This window comes from Moschus berezovskii, chromosome 12 (genome assembly GCF_049115385.1).
Source record: "Moschus berezovskii isolate FMDL1 chromosome 12, NW_MosBer_1.0, whole genome shotgun sequence".
Lineage (NCBI taxonomy): Eukaryota > Metazoa > Chordata > Mammalia > Artiodactyla > Moschidae > Moschus > Moschus berezovskii.
The window spans coordinates 29899856-29926324 of record NC_142471.1 but is presented as its reverse complement, the minus strand read 5'-3'; the positions used below and the strand labels follow the sequence as shown (position 1 = coordinate 29926324).

The following is a 26469-nucleotide window of genomic DNA, read 5'->3' as shown; positions in this document are numbered from 1 at the left end:
AGAGGTTTATAGTTTTAGATTTCAAGATAATCTTGGATACATTTTGAGTTAATTTTAGGTCAATATAAAGTTTTCTTAATTTATTCCCAGGTAATTAACATACTGGTTGCTGTAGCTTCCGGTGATTGGTTCTTATTTGTATGGAAAGGTCCTTTTCTAAAAGAAATGCTGCTTTTTTGTAAATGAAAATTTTTCAAGTAGTATGCTGCTGCTGCTGCTGCTAAGTCACTTCAGTCGTGTCCGACTCTGTGTGACCCCATAGACGGAAGCCCACCAGGCTCCCCCTTCCCTGGGATTCTCCAGGCAAGAACACTGGAGTGGGTTGCCATTTCCTTCTCCAGTGAGTGAAAGTGAAAAGTGAAAGTGAAGTCGCTCAGTCGTGTCCGACCCATAGCGACCCCACAGACTGCAGCCTACCAGGCTCCTCCATCCATGGGATTTTCTAGGCAAGAGTACTGGAGTGGCTTGCCATTGCCTTAGCTTGTTTTAAAAAAAAATCAGGACAACCCAGAGGGATAGGGTGGGAGGGATTTGTGAGGGGGGTTCAGGATGAGGGGACACATGTGCACCCATGACTGATTCATGTCGATGCATGGCAAAAATCACAATATTGTAAAGTAATTATCCTCCATTTAAAATAAATTAATTAAAAAAAATCAATCTTTTAAGGAGGTTTCACTGAAAGCACTTCCTTTGGAATAGTTTTGCTTTACCACATATTCCTTGTTGTTGTTTCATTGGCTATGTCATGTCTGACTCTTTTGCAACCCCATGGACTATAGCCTGCCAGTCTCCCCTGTCCATGGGATTTCCTAGGCGAGAATACTGGAGTGGATTGCCATTTCCTCCTCCAGTGGATCTTTCTGACCCTGGGATCAAACCCAAGTCTCCAGCATTGGCAGGTAGATTCTTTACCACTGAGCTACCTGGGAAGCCCACATATTCCTTGTTTAATAAATCTAAAATGTGCATTGTACAAGATTTTATTTTCTACTTGTATCCTAAGGGTGACAAAGACACTGCAGTTGCCTTATCAGGATTTTTTCTGTAAATCAAATATACATATAATTTGTTTTTGAGCAGAAGGGATAGATGGTGGTATTATGCCCTAGTAGAAGTATGTAGTTGCTCATTTGAATTTTACTGACCCTATGATTTGACTTGATCTTTTAACTTCAGTGCTCCTTTGACTTCATTTTTTAGCTTGCATATTTATTTATAGAAATACAAATTTTCTGTTAAAAATGTTTATTAAAATACAGAAATTGAGTAAAGAGAATTGACTGTGATTCCCTCTCAGACAATTGTTAACATTTTTTTAATTCTTTTAATTACTGTATAAAGTTTTAAGCTTTTTACATGTATATCCAAGTATATTCTTTAAACTTAGAAATTAGGCTTTAAACTTTCTCATGTGTATATTTAACACTCTTTAAACTAGAAAACAGTTTAATTAAAGCCAGGCTTTAGCAATACATGAACCGTGAACTTCCAGATGTTCAAGCTAGTTTTAGAAAAGTCAGAGGAACCAGAGATCAAATTGCCTACATCCGCTGGACCATGGAAAAAGCAAGAGAGTTCCAGAAAAACATCTATTTCTGCTTCATTGACTGTGCCAAAGCCTTTGACTGTGTGGATCTCAATAAACTGTGAAAATTCTGAAAGAGATGGGAATACCAGGCCACCTGACCTGTCTCTTGAGAAACCTGTATGCAGGTCAGGAAGCAACAGTTAGAACTGGACAGAAACAACAGACTGGTTCCAAATAGGAAAAGGAGTACGTCAAGGTTGTTTATTGTCACCCTGCTTATTTAACTTATATGCAGAGTACATCATGAGGAACACTGGGCTGGAAGAAGCACAGCCGGAATCAAGATTGCTGGGAGAAATATCAATAACCTCAGATATACAGATGACACCACCCTTACGGCAGAAAGTGAAGAGGAACTAAGAAGCCTCTTGATGAAAGTGAAAGAGGAGAGTGAAAAAGTTGGCTTGAAGCTCATCATTCAGAAAACTAAGATCATGGCATCCAGTCCCATCACTTCATGGCAAATAGATGGGGAAACAGTGGAAACAGTGTCAGACTTTATTTTCTGGGGCTCCAAAATCACTGCGGATGCTGACTGCAGCCATGAAATTAAATGACTCTTACTTCTTGGAAGGAAAGTTATGACCAACCTAGATAGCATATTAAAAAGCAGAGACATTACTTTGCCAACCAAGGTCCATCTAGTCAAGGCTATGTTTTTTCCAGTGGTCATGATGTGAGAGTTGGACTGTGAAGAAAGCTGATCGCCGAAGAACTGATGCTTTTGAACTGTGGTTGCTGGAGAAGACTCTTGAGAGTCCCTTGGACTGCAAGGAGATTAGTCCATTCTAAAGGAGATCAATCCTGGGTGTTCATTGGAAGGACTGATGCTAAAGCTGAAACTCCAATACTTTGGCCACCTCATGCGACGAGTTGACTCACTGGAAAAGACTCTGATGCTGGGAGGGATTGGGGGCAGGAGGAGAAGAGGACGACAGAGAATGAGATGGCTGGATGGCATCACCGACTCGGTGGACGTGAGTTTGAGTGAACTGCGGAAGTTGGTGATGGACAGGGAGGCCTGGCGTGCTGTGATTCATGGTGTCGCAAAGAGTCAGACACGACTGAGTGAGTGAACTGAACTGAAACTGGAAAACAAACTTAGAGTTTAAGAGTTTAAATTTCTAAAGAATTGCTGTGTTTTATATTATCGCTGTTTTTAATATCCTAATCAATATTTATCAATATTCATATTATGAAACACATAGTTTCATTAACAAAGAGAAGGTACTGCAAATTCATCAGATGAGAAATATATAGACTATGTTAATATTTGGAAATACCAGCATTTTTATAAGCCACAAGGAGAACATGTATAATTTAATATTTACTTCTTTTACTTCTTCCCTTCCACTGCCTCTGTCCACTTTTTTCTCCCACTCAAATTCCTAAATTATAAAGCCTGTGCATCTGTTTGCTAGTAGATTGGGCTTCTTGGTCCTTTTCGCTGCCTTAGTCCAGGGTTGAGGTTACCTGGGCTTCCCTCAGTTCTCCAAGTCACCTCTTTTTCCATGTCCTTTGAGACATTCTTGGCAACAAATCCAGTTATTCTTGTTATCTTGCCCCACATCCAAAAGTAACATTTCTTAAATGTCTTCTAGGTGTGAGGCATTGTCCAAGGCACTTTCTTCTGAAGTACTGCTGATTTTTTATTATTAGCTGGTGGTCATGTTTGGCCTTATATTAGATACCTTACCTTTTTGCTTATTCTGCTTCCCTTTAAAGGGACCACCAAATAAAAGTCAACATTACTGATGAAATTTTACTAAATTGCAGGACTCCTAGCCTCACTTACAGTTATTTTTGTTTTTTTCCCTGTTCTGAGAAAAAGAATCCTGATACTTTATCCTATATTGCAAAATGTATGCATTGCTAACTAGAGTGTTTGAAATAATTGAGAGATATGTTATACAATTTAAAATACACAGTTTAAAAATCAGTGAAGAATGGCACCATTTTAATTATAAATAAGATTTGTTTTTTTCTCAAACTTTCCTCTCAGCCTACATTTATTATTAAAATGTTTCTGGTTTAGGGGAACTTGACTTTCGTAGTTGAAATAGAAACTTTAAATATTGAGCTTAACTTCAATTGTGAATCAGTTTAAATATTTTTAAAAAATGGATTAAAATCATATTTATTCTTAAACTTTGTATCTCACATATATTCATTGAATTTCTAAAATTAAGAAACGCATTTAAAAGATCATTGAAAAATATTGCTTTTTGGTGATAGGGAATTGAGAGGAGTAAATACATGAGAATTATTTACCTTTTTTAGTTTGCCTTAAAGAAACAGGGTTGATGAGTGAAAGTGTGTGTGTTTGTGTGTATGTATATATATATATATTTATTTTTTAGATCTGATGTCAGATCTTATTTATTTGTCACTCTTGGAACATCTCATTTTTGACTGGACTCAGAAGTTCTCAGGACAGCCTCCATCTCTTGGTAATCTGTTATTGCCATTTTTCTTTGGCTTCCTTCATTCTCTTGGCCAAAAGTTTAGCATATTCTGCAGCCTCTTCCTTATTTTTCTTAGTACACTGTTTCTTCAGAGCAATAGGCCAGCATTTGCATTGCAGAATATGTGGAATAACATGACGCTGAATCTTGGGTGCTTTGGTAGTGGGTTTCTTACCTTCTTTGTTTAAGTGCTTTCTCACAGTATATTGGTGGACATCTTCTTTTTTAGAGAGGAGAGAAAGTATATTAATTAGGACTCTGATTAAACAGAAATCTTAACTCATACTAGTCCATAATGGAATTTAAGAATTGTGGCGATAGGAAGTTGTCTTAGCAACAGAGGTCAGGAGTATGATTAAATTTCAAGAATAATTGGAACATCAGCATGTTTTCTTCTGTCTCTTGTCTGTCTTCCTCTCTGTGTATGTGCATCATTTTTAAATCTTTCTAGATAAGCTTCATTCACTTGGTCCCTAACTTTTCCTGAGCTTTATTTATGAAATAGTTCAGACATTCGAAGAGTGCCTGCTGCCTCTTTTCTCAGTTTCAATTTCAAATTTTCTGACAAAGAACTTTGAATGGGCACTTGGTCAGGGAGAAGTATCATGCTATATAACATGACTGGTAAAACTATGGGAATGAATTAAAGGTGAACTGGGGCAGTTAAAAAGGTAGAAGGGGGCAATTTCCAGAAGAAAGAGTAGGGATGATTGAGGTGCCACGTAGGGTAAAACAAGCGTGTATTTTTGAAATGAGCTTATCTTCAGATTACTTCTGACAGGGAAGACTGAGCTTTGGAAGGAGCTCTGAAAGACAGCCTACATAAGTGCTGTTCCACTGCAATGATGCCAAAGACTGGGTTCACGGCTCAAGTATAGATAATTGTGGCAAAGAGGCTAGCATGACTTCTGGGTTTTTAATCGAAAAGTTGGTTATACCATTGAAGCACTCATCCCAGGTTTTATATATGTACCAGAGATGCAGCTCACTCTCTTTGGGAGCAGAAGTATGACTGGGATTCTTAGAGTTAAGCTAAAGCAAATGGCAATTGGCAGAGCGATTACAGGGAAGAACAGAAATGTAACTGGTTCTATTAGCAATCACTCTTAGTTGTCTTGGAAAATCCATCCTGCTTATATGAAAGAGACATTCTGTCTAGATATATATACCACGTTGCAGTGGCCTGAACTAGCAGCTTGAATGTGTGTTGATATTTTGTGCTGACCATAAAAACTGTCAGAAAGATTAAAGTCTAACACAGATGTCAGGAAAACCAACAGTTGAGTATGGAATTTGTATGAGGAAAAATAATCTTAAAGTTGGAACCCTCTAAAAGAAGGTTTGGAACAAGTTGTGGAAGATGTGGAGAGACTGTTAGAAGGAGCCCTGTGAAAAGTTTTTTGTGTCAGAGAAAGAATACAAGCATTCTTTAATCTGCCTAATTTTTGAGTGATTTGTTTGGGAAGGACAGACTTGTTAATGTTGCATTTTTTTCTTGGAAGAAAAATGTTAGACCAAAAGGCTAATAGAATTTTTTGCCAGATGCCCTGTTCTAGTAATCCATTGAATAACATAAATATACAACTCAGTGAATCCTGATAACTCAGAGTCATATTTACAGTGTAGTAGAACTGTTTTAAAATCTGTTCCCAGGTTTGGTTGATCTGTGAGTATGTGGGACTGGGCTTTCCTAGAAGGACGGTAGGAAAGTTTTAGATAAATAGTACACTTTGCATTTTATTTTTGTCCAGGTCTACCAGAGAATATGTTTCCCAGGTTGTTGTTTCTTTATAGTTTTAAAAATATTTAAAATTAAAAAATTGTTTTAAATTTAAAAATATTAATGCATTTTAAACATTATATGTAATATATATAGATTATTTATAAATTAATAAACACTCATGAAACTGCCATCCAGCCAAGAACCAAAATATTATGAGTAACTTATCGATACTGTTTCAGTAATAAATTTTATTCCTGTATAAATTTGTCTTTGTATCTGCCTCTTCTTTGTCTTTCTTTCCTCCTTTCTCCCTTCTCTTCTTTTCAGTCTTTCTTTCATTGTGTCTTCTCTGGGATCTGAGATTTACCTTCTTTTGAAGAAGATTGCTTCCTCTTTAATCCATTTAAATTCTATTGTGCTTTTTTAATAAAATTCTTTTTTAGAAAAAAAAAAATAAATTCTATTTCAAGCTTGTTTGAGGATTTAGAACAGAAGGCGTTTATATCTTACTATTTTTGATAAAACCCTAATGTCTTTTGGGATGCTTTACTCTTAGTTGTACATAATGATTGCTTTGCACACTGCTAACTGAACAAAGGTGGTAATAAATGGAAGTGAGACATCTTAAGTAAAGAAACCATTATGTTTTAAAAACCTGTGATTGATAAGGATATGCTTGCCTATAAACATGCCACTTAAGGTTTCTAAAGAATGTGCATGAGGCATAGTATTCAGACAGAGAAAACATTCCCTAGAGTAATTAGAAATTCCGTGACATGTTCTAAAAAATAAATTGAAGTAAAATAAAATTTGAAGGCAGAGAGCACCTTTTGTATGATTTCAAGAGGCAGTCATATCCTGTGGTTCTCAAAGTCTGATCACCAGAGCAGCAGCAGCAACACCTGAGAACTTGCATATATGATCACCTTTGGGTGATCTAATACAGCTAAAGTTTAGAACCACTGCTATATGGGCTATCTTCATTTATATTAACTAGCTTAGGTTGGCATGGTAATTTGGAGTAATGCTGTGAGAGGGTCTGAATTTTCTATTGCAAGTGACAGAAATTCAACTTAAACTAGTTTAAGGAAAAGGGAATTTACAGGCTCCCTCAGTTGAGTTGGAAAATTATTGGGGGAGTTCACAGGTTCAGAGCAGAAACTATAAGAATCAGGGCCATGGAGCTTGTAAAACTGCTTGTTTCTGCATAGCTTTGTCATTTTTATAGATTAGGTTCCTGAGTATGCTTGTCAGGTGGCACAGATGGTCACAGGCGGCTCCAAATTCACATCCTCTGAGTGTAGCAATTCCAGAAAGAGCTGCTTTTTACCATTTCACAAGCCCACTCTTCAACAGTTAAATTCATAGAAATGAGGGTCAGTGACTGGCTTAGCCTGGGTCATATGTCTATTTCTGGGAGAAAGGATAGGAAAGTGTGCCACTACATTGTCAGGAGTGGCATACTTTGGGTTGCTTTCAAATAAGCTTAACAATCTTTGAAGCACAGTAAGAAATCTAGAGGATTAGAGATTTAGAAAATGGGACATGTGCAAACATGTTAGCTACTTTATTGTGTTAGAGTGTGGTTAACCATTTCATTAAAAGCTTATGGTGCCAGAATATGGAAGTTGATGTTTTAGGTGTTTTATTTTGTATAATTTTTGTCATTATAAAAGCAAATATAATTAGAGAAATGCAAATCAAAACTACAGTGAGGTACCATCTCACACTGGTCCGAATGGCCATCATTAAAAAATATACAAATAGAAAATGCTGCTGAGGGTGTATAGAAAAGCGAACCCTTCTACACTGGTGGTGGGAATGTTGGTTGGTACAGCCACTGTGAAATACAGTGTGGCAGTTCCTCAGAAAACTAAAAATAGAATTGCCGTATGATCCAGCAATCCCACTCCTGGGTATATACCCAGATAAAACTATAGTTCCAGAAGATACATGCACCCCTGTGTTCATAGCAGCATCATTCACAATAGCCAAAACATGGAAACATCCTAAATGTTCATTGACAAATGAATGGATAAAGATGATGTGGTACCTATATAAAATAGCATACCACTCAGTCATGAAAAAGAATGGAATGCCCTTTGCAGCAACATGGATGCAACTAGAGATTATCATACTGTGAAGTAACTCAGAAAGAGAAGGATAAATATCCTATGATATCACTTACATGTGGAATCTAAAATATGACACTAATAAACCTATCTACAAAACAGAAAAAGACTCAACTCACAGAACAAACTTGTGGCTGCTGAGGGGAAAGGGTGTAGGGGGAGAGAAAGACGGGGAGTTTGGGATTAGCAGATGTAAACTCATATATAGGATGGATAAACAACATGGTCCTACTCTGTAGCAGGGTACTATATATACAGGGAACTATATTCAATATCCTGTGATAAACCATAATGGAAAAAAATATTTTAAAAAAAGAATGTATGTATATACCTGAGTCACTTTGCTGTACAGCAGAGACTTGCACATTGCAAAACTATACTTCAATAAAAATATTAAATAATAAAAACCTATTACATGAGAAAAAATAAGTATTGAGTATAAAAGTAAATATACCCTGAGCTGTTGTTTAGTTGCTAAGTCGTGTCCGACTCTTATGCTAACTCATGGACAGTGGACCACCAGGCTCCTCTGTCTGTGGGATTTCCCAGGCAAGACTACTGGAGTGGGTTGCTATTTCCTTCTCCAGGAATCTTCCTGACCCAGGGATTAAACTTGTGTCTTCTCCATTGGCAAGTGGGTTCTTTACCAATGAACCACCAGGGATGCCCAAACCCTTGACATCTGAAAAATACTGAAAACTAGGGGAAAAAAGAAAATCACCAAATGTTCTGCTCTCCAGAGACAACTACATTTTGGTGAATTTCCTCTGCATATTTTCTCGTAAAATTATGATCATATTATAATGTTTTTTCTTTGTTTTGATTATTTATAACTTTCTGTCAGAGTGTAGTAGAAACTTAATCTTCTTCAATATAGATTCCACCAGAGTTGTATGGTATTTATTTTTTTAAAGACTTAATTTTTTAGAGCACTTTCAGCTTCCTAACAAGTTTAAGAGGATGGTATGGAAATGTCCCCATGTACTCCCTGCTCCCAATATGTGTAGCCCCCCACCAGAATGGTATATTTTTTTAAATTAATGAATCTACATTGACACATCATAATTGCCCAAAGGCCATAGTTTAACATACCCCTTCACTCTTAGTGTTGTAAATTCTGTGAAATTGAACAAATGTATAATGATATGTATTCATCATTATGATATTACACAGTATTTTCACTGCCCTAAAAATCCTCTGTGCTCCGTTTGTTCATCCCCCCTCTTCTTCTATCAGCTACTAATCTTTCTATTCTCTTCATAGTTTTACCTCTTCCAGAATATTATATAGTTGGAATTGCTTGGAGAATCCCAGGGACGGGGGAACCTGGTGGGCTTCCGTCAATGGGGTCACACAGAGTCGGACACAACTGAAGTGACTTAGCAGCAGCAGCAGCAGCCTTTTCAGATTGACTTCTTTCACTTAGTAATATTTTTAATTCCTCCATATTTTTTAATGGCTTGATAGCTCATTTCTTTTTTTTAGCATTGAATAATATTCCATTGCCTAGATGTATCACGGTTTATCTGTTCACCTACTAAAGGACATCTTGGTTGCTTCCAAGTTTTGCCCATCATAAATAAAGTTGCTATAAATAGCCATGTGCAGGCTTTTGTGGACATAAATTTTCGACTCCTTTGAGTAAATACTAAACATGATTGCTGGATCATATGGTAAGAGTGTATTTAATTTTTTATGAAATTGCCAAGCTGTCTTCCAAAGTGACTGTACCATTTCGTAGTCCCACCAGCAGTGAATGTTGTAGGATTGATGTTAATTTTTAAATCTTGTTTTTCATTGGAATTTACAAGTAAGGAATATGTTCATTTTAAGTTTCTTGACATATAGCACTATCGTCATTAGGTATTTTAAATTTAGTTTTTAAATTTGTTTAATTGTTTGTTTGATAGGCAAAAACTGGCTATCTTATTTCAACTTCTTGTGTCCTTGATTACTGATGAGTGGGTTTTTGTTTTGGTGGGTTTCGTTAACTATAGTTCCTCTTTTGTGGCTTTCTGGATACTTCACCCACTTATTGGGCTTCCCTGGTGGCTCAGATGGTAAAGAATCTGCCTGCAATGCAGGAGACCTGAGTTCAACCCCTGGGTTGGGAAGATCCTCTCAGTAAGGGAACAGCTACCCACTCCAGTATTCTGGCATGGAGAATTCCATGGACAGAGGAGCCTGGTGGGCTACAGTCTATGGGGTCGCAAAGAGTTGGATGCGACTGAGTGACTTTCACTTTCAGCCCACCTATCTGCTGATGTCTTGTTTTTTTTATTGATTTGTAGGACTTCCTTAAATGAACTCTGTTTTCTTTAGTTTCCTAGTTTATAGTTTTTATTAAAAAATATATAAACCTAAATATTTTTGTGTATTTTAATTCCATCTGGCTTTTGATAGATTGTCTTATTTTTAAGTTTAAAAATTCTGTTTTCAGAGGTCTAGTAACTTTTGCTCTTTTGTTTTTTGTTATTATGACTCTTTATTTCATCTAAAATAAAGAAATTCTCAAGCTTTTTTGGTAATTTCTGTAGGCCAGTGTTTCTTGATTCATTGTAAGGTTTAAGGACAATGAAAGATGACAAAGAAACTTTAGTGACAAAATACATTTTAGCAATGAAAAAAATGATAACTTCTTATCTGACAGATCTAAACTTTCTCATCAGAGTTAATGTTTAGACAACATTTCTGGTTAGCCTTCTCTTGGTACAGCAAAAGCATTTGTATTTGCTGGAAATAACATTCATTTATGAAGAAATTATGGCAGAAATCTGTTTAAACAGTGAGAAAATTCTAGACTGTTCAGACAGCCCAGGATTTTGAAAAAACCTTGCGCTTTGGCGAGAGCCCAGGAGAGGAAGTGTCTGCATCTGCTACATTCTAGAAGCCTTCCCAAATAGAAGCCTTCCCAAAGAGTTACTGTAAGGCAGCCAAGAGAACAGTGTATTTCACTACTGTGTGGTTCTGGAGGAGGAAACTTAGGAGGACTTCCAACATGTCAGTTTCTGTGGTGATCTAATTTTATTGATTCAAGTTAGGTGGAAAATGGTGTGTGTGTATGGGTGTTGGTGTGTGTGTGTGAGAGAGATTGGGAGTTTTCTAATGTGGAAAATGTTGTGTGTGTGTGATAGGGAGTTTTCTAATGTGGACTTGAACCTGTTGCTTTTGGTGAAGTCTCTTGGGGAGAGTCAGAGGTGCCTGCACAAAGAGGAATAGGGTGACAAGTGAGAATAAGCAATGGCTGTCTGTTATTGGGATAAACAGTATTGCAGGGTAACTTGTTTTCCTGTAAGGTAATAAAGAAGAACTTAAAAGTCCATGTTTATGTGGTAAAGAGAGAGCAAGAGAAGAATGTTAACAGGGCCTTTGGGAAAGCAGGGTTAAAGCTTCTGGTTAGTTGAAAATCTGCATCTGCCATGAAGAATCCATTCCAGAAAAGAAAGACAGAAGGGCTTTGCTGCCAGTTTTTTTGTTTTTTTTTCCTGAATGCTTCAGCTATGTACTGGGCTAGGGATTTTTTACATAGAACACAGTAGATAAGAGAAAAAGCTCAACATTGGGTCCTTTGAGAGAGATTACTAGCCTAAATCGACAGCTTGCTAGCTTAAATACCACACTATTCACCTATTTAATGTTCATGATTGGTTGATTTTGAGTAGTTTCACGGTGTTCTTTGGCCATCAGTCCCCACAGTATATTTTGGAACATATTCATCACCTCCAAACCTACAACTTTTAATTGAACTTACTTTAAAATTTAAAGCCATTGTAGGGAAAAGATGGACCAAGTTAGAAATTAAGGGGATTAATCAGAAAGCTCTGAAACATTTTGTTCCTTTAAATATATTCTAACATTTTAGAATGTATTTTGGTAGTATTTAAATTAAGTTACTATAATGAAGTGGTATATTTTAATGGGAACTTATGACTTAGATGTAGATCGCAAAGTAAACTTAATGAAAAAGTGTACTACTATCCTGTTGATCTAACTGTAGTAGTAACTAAAGAGAAAACAAACAGCATTTTTAAGCATATATTATCATGGTGATAGCAAACATGTATATTTTCATTTTAACATGAAATATCAAGTGAGTACTCTTCTATGAAAAATAAGATAGTAGCTCTTACTAAGTTATTAAATCAGTTTACTAGAATTAACAATGTTCTATGGGCAATCTTAAAGTCTGACTTACATTTTATTCATAGGAAAAATAGGTTAGAAACTTTTCCTATCCTTCCTTTTTTTAAATAATGGCCATATTTCTCTTGTAGGTGTGTGAGCCTGTAAAATTAAACCTTTGAAGATGATCTGGTATATTTTAGTTGTAGGGATTCTACTTCCTGAGTCTTTGGCCCATCCAGGCTTTTTTACTTCTATTGGTAAGTCTTAATTATTTTTTTGTTTTTGTATTTAAAATTTTCCTTTTTTTCATATTTTTAAATTGGTAAAAACAAATACATAGTATTCTCAGGGACTGAAACATTACTTCAGTCCCTACCCCTCTAAAAATCTTTCTTTTAAAGTCATTTTTTTCCTTCATATTTAAATACTTAATTTTTTCTGATTGCCAAAACTTAGTAAAGCATACAAAAGAAAATTCTCTGGTAGAGTCTACCTGGCAAATCACTTAATGTATATACTTAGTCTTTTATATTTTCCTATATGCATACTTTATATGTTTTAAAAGAGGTGTTTTCCTACATCCTGTTGACCAGTTTTACCCTTATGTGATTGTGGAGCTAAATAAAACCCAAGCAAGCATATTTATGACACTTAATTTTGGAATGTAAAATGATGAGTTTTCTCATCCTATTGGGGCTTTATAGTGGTTCAGATCAGAGAAGGCAATGGCAACCCACACTCTTGCCTAGAAAATCCCATGGATGGAGAAGCCTGGTAGGCTGCAGTCCATGGGGTCGCTAAGAGTCGGACACGGCTGAAGCGACTTAGCAGCTGCAGCAGCAGCAGTGGCTCAGACAGTAAAGAATCTGCCTGAAATGCAGACCTGGGTTCAATCCCTGTGACTCCAGGAAGATCCCCTGGAGAAGGGAATGACTACCCACTCCAGTGTTCTTGCCTGGAGAATACCATGGACAGAGAAGCCTGGTGGGCTACAGTCCATATGGTTGCAAAGAGACACATTGTGCAACTTTTTTCTCTCATCCTATTAGGAATAACTAAATATGGATATTTGAATTTCAGTTGTGAAGTATACTTTTTGTTAGTGTGGTCTTTGTCAAATTGAATAAAAATTTTAATTCTCAGTAGTCTCAAACCCCAAAAAAGATGAGGGGGGAGGTAGGGAAGAAGAAATGTTGATCCTTGGAAAGTAATGTTTTGAAATTTAAAAATAAATTCTTAGAGGAACAGACAATTTGTCGATATGGTCCAAGTTTGCAGAATTAAGTAGCTTGAAAATTAGAATTGGACCACATGCCTGGAAAAGTTTGGGGCTTAATTTTTATTTATTTGGCTTTAAAAAGAGAAAAAAAAAATGATGCTCTCTCCAACATATCTGGTTCATGCCAGTTAAGTCCTTTCATTAAATGAAGCATTCTCAATCATTCTTATATTATTCTAGAAAACTTGTTTTGACAGTATGGGTATTTGGTAACTTTCTTCTTTCTAGGTCAGATGACTGATTTGATTCATACTGAAAAAGATCTGGTGACTTCCCTGAAAGACTATATAAAGGCAGAAGAGGACAAATTAGAACAAATAAAAAAGTAAGCCAAGTGTTTTACTTATTATGACTGACTCCACCTGGATGTGTTCTTCCTGGCTAAAATATTCTTTAAGTGAAAATGAAAGCCCTCTGTTAGTCTTAAAAGGCCAGATAAGGGCTAAAATAGAACCACAGAAAACAAAAGTTAGGCCCAATTAAAGACTTCATGTGGAAGAATGTGGATTGCGGTAAGAATGTAGACAGGTAATTGACAGTTGTTTTTTTTTTTTTAGTTGCTAATATCTTCTATCCTCCCTAATCAAGCAGTTTTCCACTGCTATTTAGCCTTTAGTTTTATGGTTGCGTTCTAGAGATTACAGTGGTAAGTATAGTATTATTTAATTGATACGGTTTTTCTTCAAATGCTAATTTATCTTTAATTGACTCAGGTTCACAGTTAATCCTGACCTGAGAGTTCGTAGCCTTTGTTTAATGAGTAGCTAAGTAGTCAGGTTATTTTATTTTTTTAAAGATTTATTTATTTATTTATTTTTGGCTGTGCAGGGTCTTCATTGCTTGGCTCAGGCTGTCTCTAGTTGCATTGCACAGGCTTCTTGTTGTGGTGGTTTCTCTTGTTACGTACCTGGGCTCTAGGTGCATGGGCTTCAGTAGTTGTGCATGGGCCTAGTTGCCATTCAGCATGTAGGATCTTCCTGGTGTAGGGATCGAACCTGTGTCCCCTGCATTGGCAGGCAGATTCTTAACCACTGGACTATCAGGGAAGCCCCAGTTTTTCTGTTTTAAAATATAGTTTCTAAGTATTGAGTACAAAATTTTTCTGTAAGTGTGATTTAAATGAATATGTAACTGAATTTGGATTGGGCTGATTTGTACTTTATAATAATCAATTATTTGGACTTGTAGGGAAATAAATTTTTAGATTCTTACTAGAGGGGTCCAGTCAACTTTTACTAAGATATGTTACATTTACTGTAACCATTTGAGAGAAACATAAACCTAAAAAGTCTTATATTTTAAGTTTTCCAAATTAGATTTTATCTGTAAGAGAATCTTGCTTTTTGAAAAATCTTTATAATTTTGCATAAAAAAATTTTTAGGTATAGTTTTAACTCAAAAACCTCTAATCTTTTTTGAGTGCTTTACTAAATTATGTTCTTCCTCATTAAGTGTGTATATAATTTATGTATATTCCATTTATGTCTTACATTTTAGATGGGCAGAGAAATTAGATCGGTTAACCAGCACAGCGACAAAAGATCCAGAAGGATTTGTTGGACACCCTGTAAATGCATTCAAATTAATGAAACGCCTGAACACTGAGTGGAGTGAGTTGGAGAATCTGGTCCTTAAAGATATGTCAGATGGTAAGTCAGATGGTAAAACTAACGAGCCAAAAAAAAAATCATTTTTGGTACAACCTGTAGAAATGCCAAAAGAAGTGATAAATTCAGTTCCCAGAACATCAGGTGTTCAGTCTTATAACTGAATTATTGCTGAAATGTGTTTGATTTGACTATAGAGTTAACTTAGCTTAGATCCTGAATTCTTGATTTAAAAAAAAAATGAGTAAAAATTGAAAGAAAAATAAAATTTTATTCTTAAAGTAATTTCTACTCTTCATTTACTTAACATTGGTCCTTTTTACTTTGAAATATACTAAGGTGAATCAATTATTGGCATATAGCTTCATTTCTGAGGGTAATCATTTGCATTTTAGGATTCCCTTCAGATTTTAAAAAATTTATGGCTAGTTCTTTTATCTTCTAATCGATTATTAATGTACTGGGAGTGGTACTGATAAGGGAAAACATTAGCTGCATTTTACCTAGTACTTTGAAGGTTAGGATTGTTTTGTTTAACATAAACTATAAATTTAAAAACTGAGACTGCAAACAGTAATAATGAATGTCCTTCTCAGTGAAACAATAAAATTGTAGATGGAGTAATGAGATATTTTAGATATTTAAGTAACATATACAGAAAACTAAGTCTGAAGTTTAAGGAAGTAAAGGTATTATTATGCTTAGTACATAGTATTTATTTGTTGAATGATTGAAGATGGCAAAAAAAGAAAGAAAAGAAGAAAAGAGCCAGCTGGGTAGATAAAGTACTCCAAGGGTACTTGCAAGTGTTTTCGAGCAGTAAACTAAACTATTATGCATAGGACAGGAAAACCTTGCTAAGAAAAATTAAGGCAAGCACTTATAAATATTTTGATATGAGAAGGAAATACCTATGATCATATGCTCTCTTATATAACACCATGAGAATATTTTTAAGGTCATATATATATGTGTTTGTGTACATATATACATATACACACATTTATTTATTATTAAAAAAAAACCTCAAGTAACGACCTATATGTTTTTAAAATAAGATAAGCCTTAAGACTTTGGTATTTTAATCTGTGGTAGTACCCCATAATGCCATAGTACATATACATTTTCTTTTATTGGAAAGGATTTTAAGCAACTTCCAGATTTTTTTTGAGGCATAAAAAACGTTACAGTTCTCCGTAAAACTTGCTTGTAAAAACTGTATGGATTTTGTGACTTTAAAGAATATGCTCAATATGAACTTAGACCTCCTCAGCTAGTTGTTTATTTATACATTTCAATTAACATAAAAATACCTGGCCTTTTGATGATCAGAGTATGTGCATAGTTGATTATAAGTAAAAGAGAATGGAGGGAAGTCTCATACCTAACTTGGATCCGCAAATGATGACACATACATTATTCAAGTTTTAAATCACTTTTTGTTTCTGTTGTATTGATTTATTAAGGGATTATTTATCATCCATTTTCCTTCACAGTTATATGTATGAACTTGTGCTTAGTTGCCCAGTTGTGTCCAACTCTTTACAACCCTTTGGACTATATAGCCTGCCAGGCTCCTCTGTTCATGGGATTTTTTTCCTTAATATATATATTTTATTGAAGTATAGTTGATTTACAGTGTTTCAGGTACACAGCAAGGTGATTCATATGCATATATTTTTTTGAAATTATTTTCCATTATAGATTTTTATAAGATATCGACTATAGTTCCTTGTGTTATACAGTAAACCTTTGTTGCTTGTTGTATATCTGTGTTTTTTAATTAGAAATTTAGCATTTTATTCACAGTAAGTAAAAGTGTAATCAAAATATCATATAATTTTTAGTTAGGCAAAATTTCATAAGTTTTCTAAAGTATATATATTATGCATATATGTGTACAAAAACTTTACTACTATGCTTGATAAAGCCTTGAGAACATTAAAAAAAAGAGATCGGGAAATTAGAAAACATAAACTAAGTGAAATGGGAGCACTGAATATAAAATGGAAAAAGTGAAACAAACTAAATAAAAGTAAAAGATCATCATGTAGGTCCATGGAATGTTTTTTAGGCAAAAATACTGGAGGAGTTGCCATTTTCCTCCTCCAGGGGATCTTGCTGCTCAGGGATCAAATTTCCTGTGTCTCCTCCTTTGAGGCAAATTCTTAACCTGCTGAGCCATCAGGGAAGCCCTAGGAGTTAAATAGTTATCAGTAACATAGTTACATAGTTGTATCAGTTACATAGTTATCAGTAATTAGTTTCTGAATTTGATTTTTGCTATGTTTTATGTAAAACCTTTTAAAATTAATGTTAGGATTTATGTAGAGCAAACCTTGATCGATGAACACTATATTCGATAATTAAATAGATCTAAATATATTTTAATAAATGAGCTTATGCAATACTCTGAAATATGTAATTATTTCTTCCTTCTCCTTAAAGAATTCCACCAAACTTTATATATTTACACATTTATGTGATACGTGGCACATGGAAGAAGAAAACAGAACTTTAAGAGCATATATTTTATCGGAAAATATAATTTGTTGCCAGTGAATATGGTTTTCAAGTCTTTAAATCTGTTTTCTTTTCAAGCTTCAAGCTTAGCAGAGGCTGTACTGTGTAACTAAAACCTATTCATATAGATATAATTTATGCAGTGACCTCAGATTACATAAGCAACTTTAAAAATGGTTTGGGAAGATTTAACAAGTTAGAGGAAGTCTCATTCAGTGTATTTAATTTTTTGTTATTATTCATCATATAGTGGAAAATGATAATAATACAGATTTAAAAAAAAACTTTATAAGACTTATGTTGGAAATTAAAAGTCTGAGGGTCTAGAGTCTTTTTTATTCCAATTTTATTGAGATATAATTGACATATGGCACTGTAGAAGTTTTATAAGTATACAGTAGTACAATGATTTTACTTACACACATTATGGAATGATTGTCACAGTTAGTGAACATTTATCATCCCACGTAGTTCCAAATTTTAAAAATGGAAAAAAATGTTTTTCCTTGTAATAAGAACTCTTAGGATGTACTCTTTTTTTTTATGTAGTGGTGTTAATTATATTTATCGTGTTGTACATTACATCCTCCGTACTTATTTATCTTATACCTGAAACTTTGTGCCTTTTGCCTGCCTTCCTCCAAATCCCCTATACCCCTACGACCTGCCTCTGATAACTACAAACCTGATCTCTTTTTGTATGAGTTTGTTTTTGAAATGTAATTGACCTCCAACACTATGTTAGTTCCTGTTACACAACATTTTGATCCTATATTTCTGTGTATTTCAAAATGATCACCATGAGAAGTCTAGGTATAAAATGTCATCACCATACAAATACATCACATAGTTATCAACTGTATTCCCTACACTGTACATTTCAAACTTGTGTCTAAATCTTTTTTTGCTCCTCTATTTAAGGTTTTATCTCTAACCTAACTATTCAGAGACAGTACTTTCCTAATGATGAAGATCAGGTTGGGGCAGCCAAAGCTCTGTTGCGTCTCCAGGACACCTACAATTTGGATACAGATACCATCTCAAAGGGTGATCTTCCAGGTAAGAATTCTTGTAGCCTATGAAAAAACCCATCTCCTGGCTTCTCTGTTCAGTCCATTAGGACAATATTAATATAAGACTTCAGTTATTTTGAATATTTTTAACTTTAATTTGTTTCATAGCCTTTGAGGTCAAAACAACCTTTTCTCTAGTTCTTAGTAGTTGTGGATAAGCTGCTAGCTTGATACTGTGAAAGCCTGTGGTTATAGGGACTAACTTAAGCAATTTTAGCCTGAAAGAAAAATAAACTATTTTTCCAAATGTCTTTCTTTAGAATACCAATGTTTATGTGTAAAGTTATAAGGGAATTGATAGAGTTTGTATGTTCAGTAATTTAAAACCAAGACATGTTGAGTGTATGCTGATTTTTAGTATTCTATAGTATGAAACATCCTGCTTTCTGACTTCTTTTTCGCAAAACACTTTTAAAAATACTTTTATTTATTTTTGGCTGTGTTGGGTGTTTGTTGCTCATGTGTAGTTGCAGAGAGTGGGAGCTACTCTAGTTGTGGTATGCTAGCTTCTCATTGCAGTGGCTTCTCTTGTTGCAGACCACAGGCTCTAGAGCACTCAGGCTTGAGTAGTTATGGAGAATGGAATCAGTAGTTACTGCTTTCGGGCTCTAGAGTGTGGGCTCAGTATTTGGCACACGCACTTGCCTCATGGCATGTGGGATCCTCCTGGACCAGGGATTAAACTGGTGTCCATGCATTGCAAGGTGGACTGTCAACCACTGGACCACCAGGGAAGCCCCCAAACCCTCTTTTTTTAAGTTACAGCTGATTTCATGATAATCCATTTAAATTTTTTATTGTGAAAAGAACATAAAAGCAAAATTTACCATGTTAACCAATTTTAAATGTGCAGTGTATGGCATTAGGTGCATTTGCATTTTTATGCAACCATTATTACCAGCCATCTGCATAGCTCTTTTCATCTTGTAAAACTGAAGCTCTGTACTCATTAAACAATAACTCCCCAACCCCCACTTTCCCAGCCGCAAGCAACTGTCATTCTACTTTTTGTCTCTGATTTTAACTACTCTGAGTACGTCATGTAAGTAGAATCATACAGTGTTTGCCTTTTTGTGACTGGCTTATTTCACTTAGGATGATGTCCTTCAAGGGTCATCCATGTTGTTGAAACTTCCTTCATTTTTAAGGCTGAATAATATTCCATTGTATATATCCATATTTTGTTATGCATTCATCCGTCAATAGACACTTGGGCTCCTTCCACATGTCAGCTATTGTGAATAATGCTGCTGTGGTATGCAAATAGCTCTTGAAGACAGTGCCTTTCATTCTTGAGTATATACCCAGAAGTGGAATTGTTGGATCAGATGGTAATTCTATTTTTAATTTTTGAGAAGACATCATACTCTTTTCCATAGAAGATAAACCATTTTACATTCCCACCAACAGTGCACAAGGGTTCCAGTTTCTCTAGACCATTGCCTACACTGGTTATTTTCTTTTTTTAAATTATTTATTTACACAAATTTCATATATCCAGAAAAGTACAGAGAGTAGCATTCATGAAACTGCCACCTAGCATGCATATTAATATTGTACCTTATTTGCCACATAAGTGTGTATTTATTTATTTATGTTTAATTGGAGGATAATTACTTTACAATTGGAGAAGGAAATGGCAACCCACTCCAATATTTTTGCCTAGAGAATCCCCATGAGCAGAAAGGTCTGACGGGCTACAGTCCATGGGGTCTCAAAGAGTCGAACACGACTGAGTGACTAAGCACAATTACTTTACAATACTGTGATGGTTTTTGCCATACAACAGCATGAATTGGCCATAGGTACACATGTCCCCTCCCTTTTGATACCCCCTCCCTTCTCCCTTCCACCCCATGCATCTAGGTTTTTCACAGAGCACTGGCTTTGGGTTCCCTGCATCAAATATCAAACTCCCACCGGCTCTGTTTTACATATGGAAATGTATATGTTTCAATGCTATACTCTCAAATCATCCCACTCTCTACTTCCCCCACTGTGTCCAAAAGTCTGTTCTTTATGTCTGTGTCTCCTCAGATGCCCTGCACATAGGATCATTGTTACTAACTTTCTAGATTCCATATGTATGCGTTAATATACAATATTTGTCTTTCTCTTTATTTACTTCACTCTGTATAATAGGCTGTATGTTTGTTCATCTCATCAGAACTGACTCAAATGCATTCCTTTTTATAGCTGAGGAATATTTCATTGTGTATATGTACCAGTTTCCTTATCCATTCATCTGTCTATGGACATATGGGTTGCTTCCATGCCCAGTTCAGTTTAGTTGCTCAGTCATGTCTGACTCTTTGCAATGCTATGGATTGCTGCACGCCAGGCTTCCCTGTCCATCACCAGCTCCTGGAACTTGCTCAAACTCATGTCCATTGATTCGGTGATACTATCCAACCATCTCATCCTTTGTTGTCCCCTTTTCCTCCTGCCTTCAATCTTTCCCAGCATCAGGGTCTTTTCCAGTGAGTCAGCTCTTTGCATCAGGTGGCCAAAGTATTGGAGTTTCAGCTTCAACATCAGTCCTTCCAATGAATATTCAGGATTGATTTCCTTTAGGATTGACTGGTTTGATCTTGCAGTCCAAGGGACTCACCAGAATTTTCTCCAATACCACAGTACAAAAGCATCAATTCTTCAGCACTCAGCTTTCTTTATAGTCCAACTCTCACATCCATACGTGACTACTGGAAAAATCATAGCTTTGACTAGAGGAAACTTTGTTGGCAAAGTAATGTCTCTGCTTTTTAATATGCTGTCTAAGTTGGTCATAGCTTTTCTTCCAGGGAGCAAGCGTCTTTTAATTTCATGGCTGCAGTCACCTTCTGCAGTGATTTTGGAGCCCCCCAAAATAGTCTGTCATTGTTTCCGTTGTTTCCCCGTCTATTTGCCATGAAGTGATGGAACCAGATGCCATGATCTTAGTTTTTTGAATGTTGAGTTTTAAGCCAACATTTTCACTCTCCTTTTTCACTTTCAAGAGGCTCTTTAGTTCTTTGCTTTCTGTCTTAAGGGTAGAGTCATCTACTTATCTGAAGTTATTGATATTTCTCCCGGCAATGTTGATTCCAGCTGGTGCTTCATCCAGCTGGACATTTCGCATGATATACTTTGCATATAAGTTAAATAAGCAGGGTGGACAATAAACAGCTTTGACGTACTCCTTTCCCAACTTGGAACCAGTCCATTGTTCGATGTCCAGTTTTAACTGTTGTTTCCTGACCTGCATAAAATTTCTCAGGAGGAAAGTCAGGTGATCTGGTATTCTCATATTTCCACAGTATGTTGTGATCTACACTGTCAAAGGCTTTGGCATAGTCATAAAACAGAAGTAGGTGTTTTTCTGGATCTTTCTTGTCTTTTTGATGATCCAACTGATGTTGGCAATTTAATCTCTGGTTCCTCTGCCTTTTCTAAATCCAGCTTGAACATCTGGAAGTTCACGGTTCACATACTGTTGAAGCCTGGCTTGGAGAATTTTGGGCATTACTTTGATAGCGTGTGAGATGAGTGCAATTGTGCGGTAGTTTGAGAATTCTTTGGCATTGTCTTTCTTTGGGATTGGAACGAAAACTGACCTTTTCCAGTCCTGTGGCCACTGCTGAGTTTTCCAAATTTGCTGGCATATTGAGGGCAGCACTTTCACAGCATCATCTTTTAGGATTTGGAATACCTCAACTGTGATTCCATCACCTCACTAACTTTGTTCATAGTGATGCTTCCTAAGGTCCACTTGACTTCACATTCCATCATATTTGACTCTAGGTGGGTGATCACACCATCGTGGTTATCTGGGTCATTAAGATTTTTTTGTGTAGTTCTTCTGTATATTCTTGCCACCTCTTCTTAATATCTTCTGTTTCTGTTAGGTCCATACCATTTCTGTCCTTTATTGAGCCCATCTTTGCATGAAATTGTTCCCTTGGTATCTCTAAGTTTCTTGAAGAGATCTCTAGTCTTTCCCATCCTATTGTTTTCCTCTATTTCTTTGCACTGATCACTGAGGAAGGCTTTCTTATCTCTCCTTGCTGTTCCTTGAAACTTTGCATTCAGTTGGGTACATCTTTCCTTTTCTCCTTTGCCTTTCACTTCTCTTCTTTTATCAACTATTTGTAAGGCCTCCTCAGACAACCATTTTTTCCTTTTGGTATTTCTTTTTCTTGGCGATGATCTTGATCACTGCCTCCTGTACAATATAACAAGCCTCCATCCGTAGTTCTTAAGGCACTCTCTCTATTAGAGCTAATCCCTTGAATCTATTTGTCACTTCCACTGTATAATTGTAAGGAATTTGATTTAAGGCATATCTGAATGGCCTAGTGGTTTTCCCTACTTTCTTCAATTTAAGTCTGAATTTGGCAATAAGGAGTTTGTGGTCTGAGCCACAGTCAACTCCTGGTCTTGTTTTTCTGACTGTAGAGAGTTTCTCCATCTTTGGCTGCAAAGAATATAATCAGTCTGATTTCAGTATTGACCATCTGTTGATGTCCATGTGTAGAGTCGTCTCTTGTGTTGTTGGAAGAGGGTGTTTGCTATGACCAGTGTGTTCTCTTGCCACAACTCTGTTAACCTTTGCCCTGCTTCTTTTTGGACTCCAAGGCCAAATTTGCCTTGTTACTCCAGGTATCTCTCGACTTCCTATTTTTGCATTCCAGTCCCCTATGATGCAAAGGACATCTTTTTTTGGTGTTAGTTCTAGAAGTTCTTGTAGGTCTTCATAGAACCGTTCAGCTTCTTCAGCATTACTGGTCGGTGAATAGACTTGGATTATTGTGAAGGAGATCAGTCCTGGGTGTTCATTGGAAGGACTGATGCTGAAGCTGAAACTCCAATACTTCGGCCACCTCATGCAAAGAGTTGACTCACTGGAAAAGACCCTGATGCTTGGAGGGATTGGGGGCAGGAGGAGAAGGGGATGACAGAGAATGAGATGGCTGGGTGGCATCACTGACTTGATGGACATGAGTTTGGGTAAACTCTGGGAGTTGGTGATGGACAGGGAGGCCTGGCGTGCTGCGATTCATGGGGTCGCAAAGTGTTGGACATGACTGAGCAACTGAATTGAACCGAATTGTGATATTGAATAGTTTGCCTTGGAAACAAACGGAGATCATTCTATCATTTTTGAGATTGCACCCAAGTACTGCATTTTGGACTCTTTTGTTGACTATGATGGCTACTCCATTTCTTCTAAGGGATTCTTGCCCACAGTAGTAGATATAATGGTCATCTGAGTTAAATTCACCCATTCCAGTCCATTTTAGTTCACTGATTCCTAAAATGCCAACGTTCACTCTTGCCATCTCCTGTTTGCCCACTTCCAATTCATGCACCTAATATTCCAGGTTCCTAGGCAGTATTGTTCTTTATAGCATCAGACTTTACTTCCATCACCAGTTCCATCCACAACTGGGTGTTGTTTTGCTTTGGCTCCGTGTCTTTGTTCTCTCTGGGGTTATTTCTCCAGTCTTCTTCAGTAGCATATTGGGCACCTACCAACCTGGGGAGTTCATCTTTCAGTGTCTGATCTTTCAGTGTATATTCATGTCATCTTTCAATATCATGCCCATGTCCTAGCTATTGTAAATAGTGCTACAGTGAACACGGGGGTACATATGTCCTTTTCAACTATGATTTCCTTAGAGTAAATGCCCAGGAATGGGATTTCTTGGTCGTATGTTAGTTTTTTCCTAGTTTTTAAAGGAATCTCCGTACTGTTCTCCATAGCGGTTATATCAATTTGTATTCCCATCAGGAGTATAAGAGGGTTCCCTTTTCTCCACATCAAATGGCATTTATTGTTTGTAGATGTTGTGATGGCCATTCTGACCAATGAGGGGTGATACCTCATTATAATTTTAATTTGCATTCCTCTAATAATGAGTGGTGTTGAGCATCTTTCATGTGTTTATTAGTCATCTGTATGTCTTCTTTGGAGAAATGTCTGTTTAGGTCTTCTGCCTACTTTTTGATTGGGTTGTTTGTTTTTCTGGTATTGAGCTTCTTGAGCTGCTTGTATATTTTGGAGATTAAATCTTTGTCAGTCATTAAGTTTGCTGTTATTTTCTCCCATTCTGAGGGTGGGTTGTCTTTTCACCTTGCTTATAATTTCCTTTGTTGTGCAAAATTTTTAACTTTAATTAGGTCCCAATTGTTTATTTTTGTTTTTATTTCCTTTAGGAGGTGTGTCATAGAGGATCTTGCTGTGATTTATGTTAGAGTGCTCTGCCTATGTTTTCCTGTAAGATTTTTATAGTTTCTGGTCTTACATTTAGGTCTTTAATTTATTTTGAATTTATTTTTGTGTATGGAGTTAGGAAGTGTTCTAATTTCATTCCTTTAGTAACGTAGTTGACCAGTTTTCCCAGAACCACTTGTTGAAGAGACCGTTTCTTCCATTCTATATTTTTGCCTCCTTTGTCAAAGATAAGGTCCACTGGGGCATGGATTTATCTCCAGGCTTCATATCTTGTTCCATTGGCCTGTATTTCTGTTTTTGTGCCAGTACCATACTGTCTTGATGACTGTAGCTTTGTAGTATAGTGTGAAGTCAAGAAGGTTGACTCCTGCAGTTCCATTCTTCTTTCTCAAGTTTACTTTGGCTGTTCAGGGTCCCTTGTGTTTCCATACAAATTGTGAAATTATTTGTTCTAGTTCCATGAAAAATACCATTGGTAGTTTGATAGGGATTGCATTGAATCTATTTTTGGGTCGTATAGTTATTTACACTATATTGATTCTTTCAATCTAAGAACATTGTATATCTCTCCATCTTTTGGTGTCATCTTTAGTTTCTTTCATCAGTGTCTTATAGTTTTCTGCATACAGATCTTTTGTCTCTTTAGGTAAATTTATTCCTAAGTATTTTATTCTTTATATTGCAATGGTGAATGGGATTGTTTCCTTAATTTCTCTTTCTGATTTTTCATTATTATTATATAGGAATTCCAGGGATTTCTGTGTATTAATTTTATATCCTGTGACTTTACTATATTCATTGATTAGCTCTAGTAGTTTTCTGATGGCATCTTTAGGGTTTTCTATGTAGAGAATCATGTCATCTGCGAACAGTGAGAGTTTTACTTCTTTTTTTCCAATCTGGATTCCGTTTATTTTTCTTTTCTGATTGCTGTGGCTAGGACTTCCAAAACTATGTTAAATAATAGTAGTGAGAATGGGTATCCTTGTCTTGTTCCTGATTTTAGAAGAAATGCTTTCAGTTTTTCACCATTGAGGATATTTGCTGTGGGTTTGTTGTATATGGCCTTTATTATGTTGAGTTATATTTCTTCTGTTGTTGAATTTTGTCAAAGGCTTTCTCTGCATGTATTGAAATGATCTTATGATTTTTGTCTTTCAATTTGTTAATATGGTATATCATATTTATTTGCATATTGAAGAATATTTGCATCCCTGGGATATAGCTAACTTGTTCATGATGTATGATCTTTTAAGAGTAGTACTGAATTCTGTTCACTAGAATTTTGTTGAGGTCTTCTGCGTCCATGTTCATCAGTGATTTTGGCCTGTAATTTTCTTTTCTTGTGACATCTTTGTCTGGTTTTGGTGTCAGGGTGATGGTGGCCTTATAGAATGAATTTGGGAGTTTTCTTTCCTCTGCATTTTTCTGGAAGAGTTTGAGCAGGATAAGTGTTAGCTCTTCTCTAAACTTTTGGTAGAATTCACCTATGAAGCCATCTGGCCCTGGGCTTTTGTTTGTTGGAGATTTTTCATTTCAGTTTTGATTTCCGTGCTTGTGATTGATCTGTCCATATTGTATTTCTTCCTGGTTCAGGTTTGGAGGGTTATACTTTTCTAAGAATTTGTCCATTTCCTCCAAGTTGTCCGTTTATTGGCATATAGTTGCTCATAGTATCTCTTAGGATCCTTTGTATTTCTGTGTTGTCTGTCATAACTTCTCCTTTTTCATTTCTGA

General features: G+C 36.1%; 1 protein-coding gene across 2 annotated transcripts in view; it reads left to right on the top strand.

Annotated features, from left to right (window-relative positions):
- P4HA1 (prolyl 4-hydroxylase subunit alpha 1) overlaps nt 1–26469 on the top strand; it is a 101252-nt gene that overhangs the window by 8776 nt on the left and 66007 nt on the right. For both annotated transcript variants that reach the window (XM_088841966.1, XM_088841965.1), the window contains exons 2-5: nt 12186–12293; nt 13544–13640; nt 14813–14964; nt 18367–18504. In XM_088841966.1, coding sequence (XP_088698092.1) covers nt 12218–12293; nt 13544–13640; nt 14813–14964; nt 18367–18504 — 463 coding nt within the window. In that variant the 5' untranslated portion in view covers nt 12186–12217. The remainder of the gene's footprint in view (nt 1–12185; nt 12294–13543; nt 13641–14812; nt 14965–18366; nt 18505–26469) is intronic.